Below are 12,842 nucleotides of genomic sequence, written 5' to 3' on the forward strand. Positions count from 1 at the left end.
TCACATGGCACGCGCCCGACCGCGCACACGCCGGTTCCTGCTGCTTTGAGCCTCAATGTACCCCCTTCCACCTCCCCCCCTCCCTACAAAAGATACCGATCGGCCAGATTGTCTCGCCATCGATAGCGCCGCTTCGCCCGGTAGTACAGCACCTCGCCGACGAACGCAGCCAGCGCGAGCAGCAGTCCGGCGGCACCGAGCAGAAAGGCGCCCTCGATGTGATCCAGCCGCAGAATCGTCTGTCCTTCTCCACTTTTCTCACCATCACCTCCGCTGCCCCCTCCTTCATCGCCTCCCGCCCCCTCGTCCTCATCGCGATCGATGCGGATCTTTTCGCTCTCCTTCTGCCACTTGCCCAGCAGCCCGCTCTCGCTGATCCGCCGTATTAGCTCGTTGATCTTCGGCAGCAGATGAAAGTCCTTCTTCGCCAGCATGCTCACCGAGTAGGTGTAGATGTTTTCCGCCTTCGAGAAGCAGTACAGCTCGGCCTCCCCGATCGCCCGGCTGTTGCTCGAATGGGCCCGGCTCATCGCGATCGCAACCGTGCGCTCCCGGCGCAGCCGCCCCAGACACTCGTCCAAATTCCTGCACACCGCGTAGTGCGCGGCAATGTGGCGCGACACGCCGTCCGGTTTGTCAAAGTGGCCGAGCGTGTTTTCCGCACCCGCAAACCCAAACCCGGCCTCGATCGCCTGCTGCACGGTGGCGATCTGCGGCTCGTACCGGGGGCGCGTCAGCACCGAGATCAGGAAGCTATGGTAGGCCGCGTTCCAGTGCAGCCCGTAAAACATGTACCCGATCAGGAACAGCCGGATGGAGACGCGCCGCGGCCAGTAGTGCGCGTACACGCTCAGCGAGAACGCCAGCGACTGGAGCAGCATCCAGGTGTAGTTCACCCGGTACAACCCCTCGACGTAGTTGAACCGGAACAGCAGACCGGCCGCCGCGAAGATGATCCCGATCGCGATCAGCCACGTCCACACGTTGAAGATGATGAACACGTTCAGCCACTTGGGTGCGTGTCGGGCGGTCGGCACGCACCAGGTAAGATCGTCCTGAAAGTACGGTATCGTGGCCGACAGCAGCTTCCGGCTGATCGGGTTTTCGTGCAGCCCGCCAATCATTAGGTCGGTTCGTCGCTGCAACACGTCCGCGTACAGCCCCGTCTGATTGTCCGCCGTGATGCGTGCTGTCGTGAGGCTGCCGTCGATCACGCTAAACACCGGTACCAGGCGCATCCGGGCCGTGATCACGTCCAGCATTAGCACCTCCAGGCCCTTCTCGATGTGGCTCGCGTTGCCCACGACGAACGGCTCCCAGATGCTGGTCGACACCTTGAGCGGGCAGTAGTGGTAGTACTTCGGGATCTTCGGCCCATAGTCGGAGAAGTAGTGCCGCTCGCGGTACACCCAGGCGGAGCGCACGTTGCCCTCCGGGTCCGGCTCCTGGAACGCATACTCACACTCGTCGACCAGCCGCAACCGCTCGATGTTGTCCGCACAGCTGCCGCTCTCGTACGGGAACCAGGTCCACACCTCCAGCACGGACGTGTTGTACCGCTGCACCATTACGTTCACGTTCAGCACGGAATGGTCGAACAGCTCCTGGAGCACGTTCCGCACCTCGATCTCGAAGACGAGCGGCGTCAGCTCGGCCGTGAACACCACCACCACCTGGGCCAGCGGGTTCCAGGTGGGCAGCCGGCGCAGCTGCCGGATCGGGGCGGCCAGCGCCGACGAGTCGGCAATCAGCATCAGGTAGTTCTTGGCCTTCTCCGTTACGTGCGATGCGTTCAGGTGCGGCCGGGAAGCGTCCTTCACCATCACGCCCATCTCGTGCCGGGGGTCCTCGTTGAACGAGCGCAGTATGTGCTGCTGGAAGGTGGACGCGTCCGGCTTGATGTTGATGATGGCCAGCGAACCCTTCATGGCGCGTTCCGACCGAAAGTACTTCTCGCACAGCCGCCTGATGCAGGGCACGACCGTGAGCAGCTGCTCGTGTTCCGCTTCGTCCACCGGTATGTCCCCGGCGGTCTGGCGCAGCACCACGGTCAACAGTAGCGCCCAAACGCTCACCTGCCGGTACATTGCGACCTGCCGAACGAACTGACGAGCAGGAACGATTGACGCAACCGATTGACCCAGGGACATTGTCCCGGACAATGTATTTATACGTCACCCCAAAATCACTACCAACAAACAAAAGCGCATCTGCCCCATGGGGACCCATTAGGGTGTGAATTATTTAGCGGCCAGTGTGGCTTGGCTGGAACGATGCATGCGCCAATTATCGTTATTGATTTATCATAACAGCAGGCCGATTACAATCGACGGCCCTAATGTGCCACACGGATCATTATGTCCGGGGCAGGGATCAAACAATCAGTCTCCCCCTGGTAGTAGAACAAACAAACACACGACACCATGCCATGCATTAAAGCTTTCATCAAGTCAATCCGGCCGGCACGACCGTGTAAGCCCGTGTCCCGTTGGATCGGCGAGTTCACCCACGGAGCGGGTTAGTCGCTTGGTTTAGGTGTCACATTACTTCACCCATTTAGGTGACTGGTAGCGGTCAACGCAGCGGCAATCGTGTGCTGTTTTTGTTGTGTCCATCAGCCATCAGGACAGCATCTGTCGTCGGTTCGGAGGACATTCTCTTCTGTGGACTCCCAAAACACATACACACACCCCGACACTTACGGTGTGCCAACCTGCTGCACGGTGTACACCACATCAGGTGGGATCAGGTTCCGCATTTCAAGGTCATTTGGCCCTTAAAAACTAAAACAAGCAAAGAAGCATGTGTGCAGTAAAACATAAGCCAATTAAAGAGAGTTTTGCAGCAGTGTACGCACGTCGGTACGTACATACGTACCTTTCGCAGTCCTCGGCGTCACCGTATGTGGCTTTATCACGACAGCAAACCAGTTTGGACATTATGATTAACGGCTTCGCACAACTGGAGCACACACCGGTGACGTTTGTCCGCTTGCTTGCAAACAATGACGAATTTAGCAATGCCGGTAATGAGGCGCAGTGTTGTGAGAGGAATCGCATCGATGTAATGTGACCCAAAGTATGCTAAGTATTGCCGGTATAGAACGATTCACACGTCAACACTCCTCCAATACCTTCGGCACGGTTAGAAATTCTAGTGCAAATCTCCACTACAACGGCATCCGTTTATTTTTGCCTATTCTCCACACATACACACGTTGTACTACTCGTTAATTGTGACGTTAACCTCGTTTGGTGCCGTTTCTTTGCAGCACTCCCTCTGTACGCTGACCATGTGACCGGGCGAATGTCCACCTTGTTGGTGTACTAGCTGTATCCGCTCCATTACTCTTAGGGCGATGAACGACCTGAGGGCGCACACGAAATCTAAGCAACACAACGGTGCGAAAGGCAAAAGCTGAACTCCACACGTCGATCGTTATCGAAAGCAAAAGTGAATGTGAAATTTGATCCCCCTTCCCTTCCCCCTCCCTGCTAATATTGCTTTGGAGGTACATAATTTACATTGTTTGAAAATCAAAACCCTGGAGGATGTATCAACTTTCAGTGGAAACAAAAGCAGCAAACTAACAAGCAATACCTAGTTCCCGCACATGTCCCGTTGGGTAACATTCAATAGCAAAACACTTAATGCACTTGGCGCTTAGGGGCCATCCATTACGAAGGGAAGGGGTACGAAACCTGTTTGCGCAACACACCAAACAAGATGCTCCAAAATCTCCGCAATGGGATGAAATAGATTCCTTTCTCTAACATAAACAACGATGAAAGATTTAATTTAAAAAAAATGATATTAAAAGCATGCCTACGAGTTCTAGGTTTTGAGCGTTCAAATACAATAAGTATTGAAAGTAATTTTATTCTTCTCATTTCCGATGTAACGTTGTTTATCCAAGACCACTTGAAGAGCTACAAGAGCATCCTCTACAAATAAGACAGGCTTTATTCGATATTTTGGGTTAAAGAAAGACGATGAACAACGTTTGTACGTATATCATTTAGTTCTACAGCCACTTCAACAGCGTCTTTAAAGAGCATGTTGCAGCAAGTATGTAGCTCTTCTGCTTTACCGCAATGACCTACGCCAAGAATTTATTCCTTGGACACTAAACTGCTCTGCTTACTAAACTTAATTAGTACCACGAAGCCGGATAGTCATTCCCACGAGAAGACGGTACAGGTGAGTGTCGAACTAGGTCCAATCTTTTACAGGAATCGAAACTTACTATACACCAACACTTATAAGGATATTACGTAAATAGTTTTAGTTATTGATTTAATGGAAACGCTCCACTATAACTTTGGTGGGTTATGGTTTTGATCAAATAAGTCATTCACTAATTTTCATGCCTTCATTATCCTCCAGTCATTGCTCATGTCATCAAATATTGGTTCTCACTCGATTGACCTACTTTGAATGAGTCTCGTGAATGAAAGATGTTTGATTTAAAAGACACTCTGTCCCATGGTGTACACATCATCTGCAATGTTATTACAGATTCATTCAATGAATGCAGTGTTCTTAATGATTTGAATTAAAGTCCAAGGAATTTGCCATAAAATATGAACTACAATAGCTTTAAAAAATTACCCATTAGCTAATGGTTAAATGGCTCCATACAGTGTAATTTGCGAAGTAATGTGGCTCACTAACTGATAACTTTGAGCACCCCTGCCCATGAGGATAATCTCCAAGAGGAACAGAATTCCAATAAAAAAATGAATTGGTTTTTGGTATATTCTAACACATATGTCTGTAGAACTGTTTCTTCCTAGTTGAACAGCTTCTACAGACTTTCAAACAAAAATTCAAATGATCATTCAGTCAATATCATAGCGATTAATAGTTATGTTACAATTTTCGGAGGCACCTAGCAAACAAAACGAAATTAAATAAATAGTTACAAATGCACCTTTGAATGTTTTCGTTTGTAACAAAAATGTTAGTATTTTAGTCTCAGATTTTAACTATGCAGATGAATTTAGCGCCCATGAAAGTAAAACGTGTCCAGCGTAATTGTATGGTTTGCAAATAGTCCATGGCTTTCCAAGTAAGCCACGGCAAGAACTCCAAAACAACGCTCCAACACATAGTGTTGCACTAAAACTGTAGCAAAACATCACCCAAAACCATCCAAATTACAAACCAGACCGTAAACTTTTGACCGCAATTAGCCGCGCCGGGCACATTAATATGTGCTATAAATTAAACCCCCATAAAATGCTCCAACATCGTTCCCAGAAACCAACCCAACAGGGGGTAAGTAAGGTGGACGATCAGCAGCCCCGTAACTAAAACTCCATTCCTTTTATTGTGCGCTACCCCACACGCGCGCGCGCACTGTACGGGCCAGTAATCGTGTATAGGGGTGCTTGGCGCAATTAACTAGTCCACTCCTTGCTGCAGTCTTTTTTTTTCGCAAACTACTATTGGCGAGCGAAGGCAGCAGAGAACGGAGACCGAAAGGCCGTCCCACAGTGTCAGGTTCAATAAATAAACCTCCCCACTTGCCTTTCGATAGTGGACACGTTGTTTTGCGGGAGCTTAAAATGTCTTCGATCGCCACGATCAAAGTGATTAAAGAGTTATAGAAGCGTTTCCGGAACAACGAAACCATCCATCTAACGTGGCACACGCCCGCTTTGTTCTAAGCCCGGAATGACCGTTCAGGATAGAACCTGAAACGTGTGGCTTCTGAGGCGAGATGGTGTGTGTATGTTTGGTATTTCTGCACCATCGCTTAACCTTGATCGGATCCGTCCATTGAAAGGGGTAGAACTTAACCGTTCGCGACATGCAAGACTCCGTGTTTCCATTTCAACGTATCGGTGGGGCTTGGCTGTAGTTCTTGCATAAGGACTGTGAGCCCAGGAGAAGGTAGAATGTATCCATACAAATCAATCACAGGTTCTTACTTTGTGGCCGCTATCTGATTTCCGAGGTTCTCTGGTTTTGTAAAGCGGTTTACACTGTTATTTTGCTTTTATTCTCCAGTCCTTGAAACAATGTAGCATGATCGCAGACCCGTTTCAAGGGAACCGAGTTGAGACCGTTAAATAATCCCGTTCTTGAGACAACCAGTTGAACATTGTTATCGCCAGCCGGCACAACAAACTGGGTGGGTTTCTGATGCATTATTACTCCCTTTCAAGAAGTAAACCCAAATCCTTTATCCAACAGTGGTGTGATTTTTAATTGCAAACCCGTTTCCACGGGTTGGCAGTATGACGAGCGAGGGATTTGGGCACGATTTCCCACTAACTTACTCTCTCCCTCTCTTTGTAGCTGTTTGTGCAGCTCAAGTACTCGGCACTACTATGACGAAGCAATAAACAATGGTTAATGTTTTGGCTATACTTTCCCGTCCCCTGCCCAAAAGCTAATCTTGGAAACTTTCCCCAAGGCTGCCATAAAATTGTTATTTGTGAAAACAGCGAAAATTGAATCCCGCTCACGCTCGCGTAAAAGCGACGAAGTTTATGGCATTGGTTACGCGCAACCTCAACGATGTTTCGCGCAATGTAACGCGTGCTAGGTTCAATACGCTGCAGCAACTGCCCCGATAGCGGCAAATGGCGAAAAGAAGGGAAGATGTAAAACCACCTCCACCTGCAGGCAAATCCCAGCAAGCGAACAACTCATCTTCCCCGGCATGCTAGCACGATCTTAGTAGCCGCTGACGTCATCACCCTTTAACGACACCGATTGACGGGGAACCGTAGAGCTGGTTCGTTCGATTGCATTATATGGCCACGATCACGGGTGCCCTTCTTCTGCTGGATCACAGCATCAGCGTGAGCGAGATCGATGCGCAACCGTGTTACAAATGCGCCGTTGAATGCTATTTTTGAATTTGGGAAAAACAAAAGCCGAAAGAGCAGCACTAGTCACAGCGTCTTTCAGCCAGACGGACCGACGGATTCCAGTCTCTTGCATCACAGCGCATCATGCAAGCCACCTGGCTGGTGTGTGTGTGTGTCTGATCGTATCGCTTTGCTGGAAACTGGCTCAATGGGTTGAATCGAAGTTATGCCAGCGCCCCAACAAACAAATTAGTCTTTTACAAGTCCTTAAACATTCGCTTAATAATTTATTTGTATAGCTTTGGTACCGTGTAAACGTCGTAAATTAAAATAAGAGTATAATTTATCTCTCCTCGAGCACGATCATTAATTAATAGATAACAGTTTGATAAGTCGAACAAATAATACCGTGTCCGGCACACGCTCACGAACAGTGTTTCTTTTTCACGGTTAAAAGCGGCAGTCTTCGCACTGTTTGCACTCCTCTTGAATGCTATACGTCAGTACCTTTCCTTTTCTAGCAACTTGGTGTGTTCCTTCGGATGGAATCGAATTTTGGCAACGAAATACATATCAATGACTAGGGTGAAAGTGTGGGAAGGGTTCGAGAATTCTTGGAGATTCTGGAAGATGGCATTTGGCTTGGCCTATAAGGGTTCGGGTTGGGGGTAAGGCCTCGTGCAACACGATGCGCACTAATGCTTAACGACTACCTCTGTGTCTGTATGTGTGTCTGGTAATTTGTGTAGCGCTGTTAGTGTTTGCCTCCAATTAATATCCCTCATCAATTCAGGCTACACCCCGTTATCCCACGGCTTCGATGACTCTGCTAGCTTAGAAGCACTTGCGGTGGACAATGCCCGGGCCAGACTCGTCGTACTCCTGCTTCGAGATCCACATTTGCTGGAAGGTGGACAGGGACGCCAGGATGGAGCCACCGATCCAGACCGAGTACTTGCGCTCCGGTGGGGCAATGATCTTGATCTTGATGGTGGACGGTGCCAGGGCGGTAATCTCCTTCTGCATGCGATCGGCAATACCCGGGTACATGGTGGTACCGCCCGACATGACGATGTTCGCGTACAGGTCCTTGCGGATGTCCACGTCGCACTTCATGATCGAGTTGTACACCGCTTCGTGCACGCCGGTCGACTCCATGCCGATGAACGACGGCTGGAACAGCACCTCCGGGCAGCGGAACCGCTCGTTACCGATGGTGATGATCTGTCCGTCCGGCATTTCGTACGACTTCTCCAGCGAGCTCGAGGTAGCCGCCGTGTCCATCTCCTGCGGGAAGTCCAGCGCAACGTAGCACAGCTTCTCCTTGACATCGCGCACGATTTCCCGCTCGGCCGTCGTCGTCATGGTGTATCCGCGCTCCATCAGGATCTTCATCAGGTAGTCGGTCAGATCGCGACCGGCCAGATCCAGACGCAGGATGGCGTGAGGGAGAGCGTAACCTTCGTAGATGGGTACCGTGTGGGACACACCATCACCAGAGTCCAGCACAATACCGGTGGTACGGCCAGAAGCGTACAGCGACAGCACAGCCTGGATGGCCACATACATAGCCGGCGAGTTGAAGGTTTCGAACATGATCTGCGTCATCTTCTCACGGTTCGCCTTCGGGTTGAGCGGGGCCTCCGTCAGTAGGACCGGGTGCTCCTCCGGAGCCACGCGCAGCTCGTTGTAGAACGTGTGGTGCCAGATCTTCTCCATATCGTCCCAGTTCGTGATGATACCGTGCTCGATCGGGTACTTCAGCGTCAGAATTCCGCGCTTGCTCTGGGCCTCATCGCCGACGTACGAGTCCTTCTGTCCCATGCCGACCATCACGCCCTGATGACGGGGACGACCCACAATCGATGGGAACACGGCACGTGGCGCATCGTCCCCGGCAAACCCGGCCTTGCACATACCGGATCCATTGTCTACGACCAGCGCGGCAACATCGTCGTCACACATTTTCGGTTATCTGTGCAGAGCCAAAAACGAAAGCCAGAACAAAGATTCGGATTATAGAACACTGCCGTCAACTGTTCCGTTTCGCAACTCGTCCAACACTAGGCGCCACTTCGACGACAGCAATGCTCGTAGGCCTTCGTAGCAGATCCGGTCTGATGATAGTGGTGGTGGTGGTGGTGACCGTAATGGTTTGCTTATCTGCACGGGCAACCAGCGCCTGATAACACTGCACACCATCAACTGACCTTCCACAGCGATTGACCACTTGAGCGCCTGTCGACCGCCGGCCGTCACGTGAGCGTCTTCCCATTCCAATATTTACCTGTGGGGATGTTACGATTTACGCTGACAAAAATTCACTAAAACGCGACACCAGACGGGCGTACGATGGTTCTGGACAAACAGTGGCTGAGCAACTGACTAATTGGATTTACTATAATCCAATATTTATACTCTTCGGGCGGCTCAGCTGTTGGCCCGACGTTCGGCTCGCTCGGGAAAATCTCCATAGAACAACGCATGCGCACCAGAAGAAATCGCCCACCAATGGTCCCCCCCCCCTGTATGGTCGTACTACGTTCAGTTTCCCGGCCTCGCATACATCGCGTGTGCGTGTGAAAATACGCTCGGAAAATCGGATTTATACTCCCACTTCCCACAACCCGCGCGCTCGTCCACTACTCATCCACACACTGGCATGTGAAGAACGCAACAAAAACTGGGTGATTTTCACCGACGATACTGTGTGTTCCTAGCCAATGCAAATGTGCCACGATGAATCCCCCCAGAGCACGCAAACACTGTTTAATATTAAAAGTGAAGTTTATTTTAATTTACTAACAAAACAACGCTTAACACAGTAAAACAACAGGAACGACGAGGAGAAGAAGGCACCCTAGAAGCACTTGCGGTGGACAATGCCCGGGCCAGACTCGTCGTACTCCTGCTTCGAGATCCACATTTGCTGGAAGGTGGACAGGGACGCCAGGATGGAGCCACCGATCCAGACCGAGTACTTGCGCTCCGGTGGGGCAATGATCTTGATCTTGATGGTGGACGGTGCCAGGGCGGTAATCTCCTTCTGCATGCGATCGGCAATACCCGGGTACATGGTGGTACCGCCCGACATGACGATGTTCGCGTACAGGTCCTTGCGGATGTCCACGTCGCACTTCATGATCGAGTTGTACACCGCTTCGTGCACGCCGGTCGACTCCATGCCGATGAACGACGGCTGGAACAGCACCTCCGGGCAGCGGAACCGCTCGTTACCGATGGTGATGATCTGTCCGTCCGGCATTTCGTACGACTTCTCCAGCGAGCTCGAGGTAGCCGCCGTGTCCATCTCCTGCGGGAAGTCCAGCGCAACGTAGCACAGCTTCTCCTTGACATCGCGCACGATTTCCCGCTCGGCCGTCGTCGTCATGGTGTATCCGCGCTCCATCAGGATCTTCATCAGGTAGTCGGTCAGATCGCGACCGGCCAGATCCAGACGCAGGATGGCGTGCGGGAGAGCGTAACCTTCGTAGATGGGCACCGTGTGCGACACACCATCACCAGAGTCCATCACAATGCCGGTGGTACGGCCGGAAGCGTACAGCGACAGCACCGCCTGGATGGCCACATACATAGCCGGGGTGTTGAACGTTTCGAACATGATCTGCGTCATCTTCTCGCGGTTAGCCTTCGGGTTGTGCGGGGCCTCCGTCAGCAGGACCGGGTGCTCCTCCGGAGCCACGCGCAGCTCGTTGTAGAACGTGTGGTGCCAGATCTTCTCCATATCGTCCCAGTTCGTGATGATACCGTGCTCGATCGGGTACTTCAGCGTCAGAATTCCGCGCTTGCTCTGGGCCTCATCGCCGACGTACGAGTCCTTCTGGCCCATGCCGACCATCACGCCCTGGTGACGTGGACGTCCGACAATCGACGGAAACACGGCACGCGGCGCATCGTCCCCGGCGAACCCGGCCTTGCACATACCGGATCCATTGTCCACGACCAGCGCTGCAATCTCTTCGTCACACATGTTTCGCTGCACTACCGTTCTCGTTCACCGCTAGCAGAATTATAAACTGAGCCTCCTGAGCCAATCGACGAGACACTACACAGCAGCACAACTTTGCGAAGCACCGGTAAAACACCGCTCAATGAGTACTATGATCGAACTCGCGTACAGCATGTAGCATTTATAGCGACACGCTATGGAACATCCCCTTATCGAACCGCTTATCGATCTTAGCACCCATTGCCCCGGGTGTGCAGCTGTGGTGGTGCGATTTTTTCTTTTCTGGGCGCCCCCAGAGAGCCCTCCGTATCATGATCGCTATGATATGATAGCAGGGACTTTTTTCCGTACCGTCATGCTCCTCCTTATCGCAATACTGTTTCCAACGAATAGCGCAAAAAAAACGGTAACCGGTACCGCCGGTGCCGGTGCAAACGCAGCTCGCGGCAGCATGCTCGGGGTTTCGTAAAATATCTTTTGGAATTCACCCTCGTGGGTGGACACAAACACACGCGCACACACCCATACACCCAAACACACACGGCACTTCATGCAGTACTGTGCAGTTTCATGGTGGAGACGCCGCGTTCCGCGTGGGGATTGGCCCAGGGTGAGGACCGCGAAGAGAGCGTGAGGGAAAGCTGTAAACAACACAAGCCCCCCATCCAAGCGTTGGCCTGGTCATTGGAAAGCATGGTCTCTTTCCTTAAAAGGGCAGGAAAACAGATACCCTCTCTCCACACACACACACACAGACGCACACTTGACCGAGCGAACACGAGCGCGACTAGAATACGAAGGGCACACGCCGCGCCACTCGGGACCAAAATCGTTGCCACTGGATTCGCCAGCACAGTTTCGTAACCGGGGCCCGCCTGACGTGTCAACGAGGGACACGATAAGCTGCGAATTGGCGCGAATCATTTGTGATTATCCTGCCGGATTACCTGCCAACATTTACCACCCTACCAACCCCCGCATCATGAGCCAGCTTGACTCATTAGCCGTCCATCATATCAATGACGGGCGCAGTGGATCATAACAAACTCATCACCGCCGTTCGTCTTCCTACAACCGATCCATTCATGATGAAGATCGGTCGGCACACGGATCGCACGGGGTTTGTGTGTTTGTGTTTATGTTTGCCAGACGACACATTCTTCTTTTTTTTTTTGGCGTTGCCTGTTGAAAAACATTTCTATTTTGGCATTGCCCGCTCAAACCCTCCCATCAGCGGCACGCGTACCGCGAAACCAGATCCAACAACATCGTGTGGCCATAATCGGTTTGAAGAGTCAGCAGCAACAGCGGTTCGTGAGTTTTTCCGACCGAGCACCTGTTGCAACGCCGTGTTACACTTTCGGCTGCAGCGTCATCCGCCCCGAAAGAGGACGGAGCGCTGAGATGTAGTACCGACAGCCATCTCGCTCCATCAGAACGCCACCGGTACGGTCGGAAAATTGGCACCCTCGCCCTCCTGGCTTGGTATGAAAATAGATTCTCCACCATCACCGCGAACACGCATCGTGCACGGGAGGCGCCATGGAATTCCTCGTGAATGAATCGGCCCAACCAAAACACCATTCACATCCATATTTGGTGATGTATGGCGCGCATCCGAAGCGTCCGTGAATGCTTGTGCCCTCCCGGGGAGTTTCCTAATCCCGCAACTCCTGCTTCGTGGAATTTCGCCGATAACCTAATCGTAAGCTGCTCCTTCCCGACTAAAATCTTATCTTTTATCTTCCGCTTTTTTGTTGTTTGATAATTATCTATCGGAATCGGGAAAAAGCGCCGATTTTGGTATGCACCTCATTCTTCCGGTTTTATCGGAGGAGGAAGCTATGAATCACGGTGATCGGCCGGAACTGTTTGTAAACAACGAAACACGTAGGCCTTTCCGCCTCTGAATAATGATGCTTGCTTTCCGCTCAGTCGTGCCAGTATATCCGAGAGACATTCACAGCCTGATTGTTACTATTTAGCGCGTGTTAACAAAAAATAACGCCCCACCTCTATCAGGTGATTGCCGACGTACTACAAGACCG

At 51.6% G+C, this 12,842-nt stretch overlaps 3 protein-coding genes across 3 annotated transcripts; all 3 read right to left on the reverse strand.

The window, feature by feature from the left end:
* Positions 1 to 83: 83 nt before the first annotated feature.
* LOC120907330 lies at positions 84 to 2,100 on the reverse strand. Its single transcript, XM_040319065.1, has one exon. It carries the CDS (start codon positions 2,085 to 2,087, stop codon positions 84 to 86), a length of 2,004 nt encoding a protein of 667 aa, XP_040174999.1. The 5' UTR covers positions 2,088 to 2,100.
* Positions 2,101 to 7,088: 4,988 nt separating this feature from the next.
* Positions 7,089 to 9,243, reverse strand: LOC120900590 (actin-2, muscle-specific-like). The gene is made up of 2 exons (XM_040307809.1): positions 9,112 to 9,243; positions 7,089 to 8,799 (listed from the first exon to the last, which is right to left on the reverse strand). The coding sequence occupies exon 2, from the start codon at positions 8,787 to 8,789 to the stop codon at positions 7,659 to 7,661; it is 1,131 nt and encodes a 376-aa protein (XP_040163743.1). The 5' UTR covers positions 8,790 to 8,799; positions 9,112 to 9,243; the 3' UTR covers positions 7,089 to 7,658.
* Positions 9,244 to 9,592: 349 nt separating this feature from the next.
* Positions 9,593 to 10,958, reverse strand: LOC120900596 (actin-3, muscle-specific-like). The gene has a single exon (XM_040307822.1). It carries the CDS (start codon positions 10,813 to 10,815, stop codon positions 9,685 to 9,687), a length of 1,131 nt encoding a protein of 376 aa, XP_040163756.1. The 5' UTR covers positions 10,816 to 10,958; the 3' UTR covers positions 9,593 to 9,684.
* Positions 10,959 to 12,842: the final 1,884 nt, after the last annotated feature.

Source organism: Anopheles arabiensis, chromosome 2 (genome assembly GCF_016920715.1).
Source record: "Anopheles arabiensis isolate DONGOLA chromosome 2, AaraD3, whole genome shotgun sequence".
Taxonomy (NCBI): domain Eukaryota; kingdom Metazoa; phylum Arthropoda; class Insecta; order Diptera; family Culicidae; genus Anopheles; species Anopheles arabiensis.